This window comes from Sinocyclocheilus grahami, unplaced genomic scaffold (genome assembly GCF_001515645.1).
Source record: "Sinocyclocheilus grahami isolate Dianchi unplaced genomic scaffold, SAMN03320097.WGS_v1.1 scaffold2049.1, whole genome shotgun sequence".
In the NCBI taxonomy this organism is placed as follows: domain Eukaryota; kingdom Metazoa; phylum Chordata; class Actinopteri; order Cypriniformes; family Cyprinidae; genus Sinocyclocheilus; species Sinocyclocheilus grahami.
Window position 1 is genome coordinate 48,771 of NW_015507228.1, and position 3,746 is coordinate 52,516.

General features: G+C 37.7%; 1 protein-coding gene across 1 annotated transcript in view; it reads left to right on the forward strand.

Annotated features, from left to right (window-relative positions):
• Nucleotides 1-3,241: 3,241 nt before the first annotated feature.
• The window catches only part of LOC107573846 (heterogeneous nuclear ribonucleoprotein D-like), a 2,708-nt gene continuing 2,203 nt past the window's right edge, over nt 3,242-3,746 (forward strand). Inside the window, exon 1 of the mRNA XM_016260294.1 lies at nt 3,242-3,541. Coding sequence (XP_016115780.1) covers nt 3,453-3,541 — 89 coding nt within the window. The 5' untranslated portion in view covers nt 3,242-3,452. The remainder of the gene's footprint in view (nt 3,542-3,746) is intronic.

Genomic DNA, 3,746 nt, shown 5'->3' on the forward strand with positions numbered 1-3,746 from the left:
TTACAGATCTTCTTTATGCACCAAGAGCTTGTAACACTCCAAAGAGAAAGGAAAAAATGAAATCGCATCATATGACCCCTTTAAAAAGGCGACTTTTCAGGAGCTCTGTAGCACGCATCGTTTGATCTACACTCACCAAAATTCATACACGTCTCATCAGGCCGAACAACTTTCATGCTGACCGTCAGTGCTCTGCCCAACAGGAAGTTGGCTATTTAAGGTTTTGTGAAAAGTGCATGCTCTGGAATTTGATATACTCCTCTGAGGGTTTCCAACCGATTGCCACCAAACTCGGTGAACATGATCTCAAGACATGGGGGATGCTAAATTGCGAAGAGATTTTTGATATCTCGAACGGTTTGTTCATGGCAAGGTGATGAATTTATGGCGAGAAATGAGAAACAGGAAGTGTCTAATAACATACACATGCATTGTCTGATTTTGATCAAACTTCTGGGGTTTGTTCGTTGTATGATGCCGATCGCATACATGTGACTATTAGGAGTCAAAGATATAGCGCCACCAACTGACGGCAGGAAGTGTGTCATTTTCAAAATGCTTTTAATTCAGCATCTTATTTTTACCCGATATGCTTCAAACTTAATCAGTTTAATGTCAAAACACGGGCGATGTAAAACTGTTGAGGGGATATTGATATCTAAAAATTTGTTGCCTTGGCAACGTGTCAAACTTGAATATTCTTTTCTGGTGATTTTGGGGTAGATAACATTCTTAGAATTGCATGAAACTCAACACACATATAAGTATTAATGATATATAGACACTGGAAAAAGCTCATAAAAGGGCTTGGATGAGGCACTCTATAGCGCCACCTTTTGACAAAACTTGGGGGGTTAGTTTTAGCTACAGCCACCAAACGTGGTACATATATTGTTCTCATCAAGCCGGACAACTTTCTAATTTACAGTAATTAGCTACGACCAACAGGAAGTCGGCTATTTTGATTTGAATGTGGATTTTTGGAAAAATATGGCTGTGAATTAATGCATACTCCTCAGAGGAGAAATATACTATACACACCAAACTTTTCCTACATGATGACAAAACATTGAGGAACTTATATTGCAGATGGATTTTGGATAGCTTGAACAGTTTTGCTGTGGTGATTTATTAAAATATCAGTAAAAAAGGAAACAGTAATTGTCTTATATTACCCGGTTAGCCTGCTGTCTTATACACCAAAGTTGCACATACCCTGTTTATTCAGCCTGGTCTCATGTTATACGTGGGTATTATACGTAACATTTAAAAACACACTTTTGTACGTTTTTATTAATACTAAAACGTACAATTTAGACGTATTTCAACGTTTAAAACGTACAAATCGCTACGTACTTTTAGCTAAAAAACATACAAATATATAAACATATATAAACCACGCGGTAATAAAGAGACAGCTCACACAATGTAATTAACATCAAAATAAATTCACAAGCGCAAGTATATCGTCTGCACATGTTTATTTACATTAAAGGCAAAATAACTGAAATAATAAGGGCACAAGTATAGATCTGGAACTTCTTTAAGTCTGTCTAAATATCATTTAGTAATTGCAATGTCTTCTGGTCCATATCCTTTCCTTCGGAAGGTGTGCTAGACACTGATTAATGTAACATAAAAATACTATACATATTTATATATTTTGCTATTGTATTATGGAGTGACACTTTCATAAACTTTTCTATACCCCTCTGATTATATAATGGTAAATATTACAATATCATAGCACAACAACAGCGATCAGCAATAATGATAAGCCTAATACTCACAATAAAAATAATAAGGTCATATAGATCCTAACACAGTCTCGGAGGTAAGAAGTGGATTATCCTTCACCTGAAATGCGAGGCAAATGTTGGATCACAATAATTAGGAACCACAGTTTCCACAAACCCCTTCACTGGATTGGGATGTTCTCTTTTATTCTGGAGGGCAAGGGCAGTGACTGTACCATCGAGCGTGTTTTGCAGTATTAAACACGTATAGATGAAATGGCTAAAGAATCCTTAAATATGGATGATTCAAGTATAAATATTGCACTCAGCAGAACAGAAGGGAAACAGTTCATATTAAATGCATGCAATATTGTATGGCAGACATACTGGGACTCATGTCAAACAATAGGCATTATCACAAAGTACAAAAGAGTATAAAGAGAAGAAAAATAATTCATAACATAAGTAGAAGTCATTTTAACACATATACAAACAGGACATTCAAATCTTAACCAAGCACTGTACATTAGGGAAGCATAATACTGGTCTATGTGATGTTTGTTTAACAGAGGAATCAGTGGAACACGTTGTGATGATATGTACAGCATATGAAAGAGAAAGGGATCCTCTTAAAGATGAATTACAATCCTTAGGAATTAAATGATTTTCATTAAGTAGTATTCTGAATGATGGTCCAAATGCAGGAGAAGAAATGAGTGCAATCATGAGATTTATTAAGAATTGTGGAATAATGAACAGAATATAAGATTTAGGTGAGAAACGGTACACTGTAAAAAGAAATTACGTAAAATTTACGGTAAAAAACCGGCAGCTGTGGTTGCCGGAATTTTACCGTAAAAAATACGGTAGCAATGTTTTACGGTTTTAACTTAAATTTACAGTTAAATACCGTCATTTCATTAACTGATATAATGTTAATATACCAACCTATTGAAGTACTGAAATCTGTTTTGTAGCTTTGTAATACACTGATAACCACCAAATGCAGGAGGTGATGAGAAAGTCACATGATGAACCAAAGCCCATCACAAGCAGCTTTTAAATAATAACATATATAGAAGATGCACAGTGTGTCATTCACACAGACACTAAACACCATCACGGTAACACACATGAAGCTGAAATAATGCAATAAACATTCATTTAACAACATTAGGTGTAACACACAAGCCTAACATACAAAACTGATAAGAAAAAACTAAGACGAAACAAAAAAACATCAAATTTTAAATGTAACGCAGGGAATTCTGGGAATGTCAATATACTGTTATGTCTTTTTCACTTCCAAAAACGGTATACTACCGAAAAATTACATGTCCAATACAGTTTTTCACCGTATATAGTCAATAGTAGGGGAATTTACCGTTAACCATTTAACAGGTTTTACTGTAGCATTTTTACAGTATTTTACTGTTAAATTCACGGTCATTTTTTACAGTACATTCTCTTCACACTCCATCACAGTAGGTGGCGGTATGCACCTGTGAAGTTGGTTCGCAACCCGCCATCAAACCAAAAGAAGAAGAGGCAGCAGAAGCCCCGCCCACTCGCTTCCGCCCGCTGCGGCTCCCGTCACTGATCTCCGTCCGCCATCTTCATCAGCGCGGCACTGTGTTCGTCTCGGAGGCTTTGAGCTGCAGAACACGCCGTCCTATAATCCGGTACACCGTACGAGCAAACTACACGTCTTCCAGAATGCAGGCCGAAGAGCAAGGCGACTTCAGCACCGACGAGTTCCCAGAGGGCTCCAAAATAAACGCCAGTAAAAACCTGCAGGACGACGGGTGAGTCCGGAGCGAGGCCTTCGCCGCGCGGGACAGTCTTCCGCTCCTCATGCGCAGTGCGTCGTTCCGGACGCCTGTATCATTAACATGCGCTATATTAAACAACATCGAGCTCAGGATGCTCGAAACCTTCCCGCGTCTAATGGCTTGAAGTTTAATTTGCGTATCTATCTGTCTGTCTATCTATCTATCTATCTATCTATCT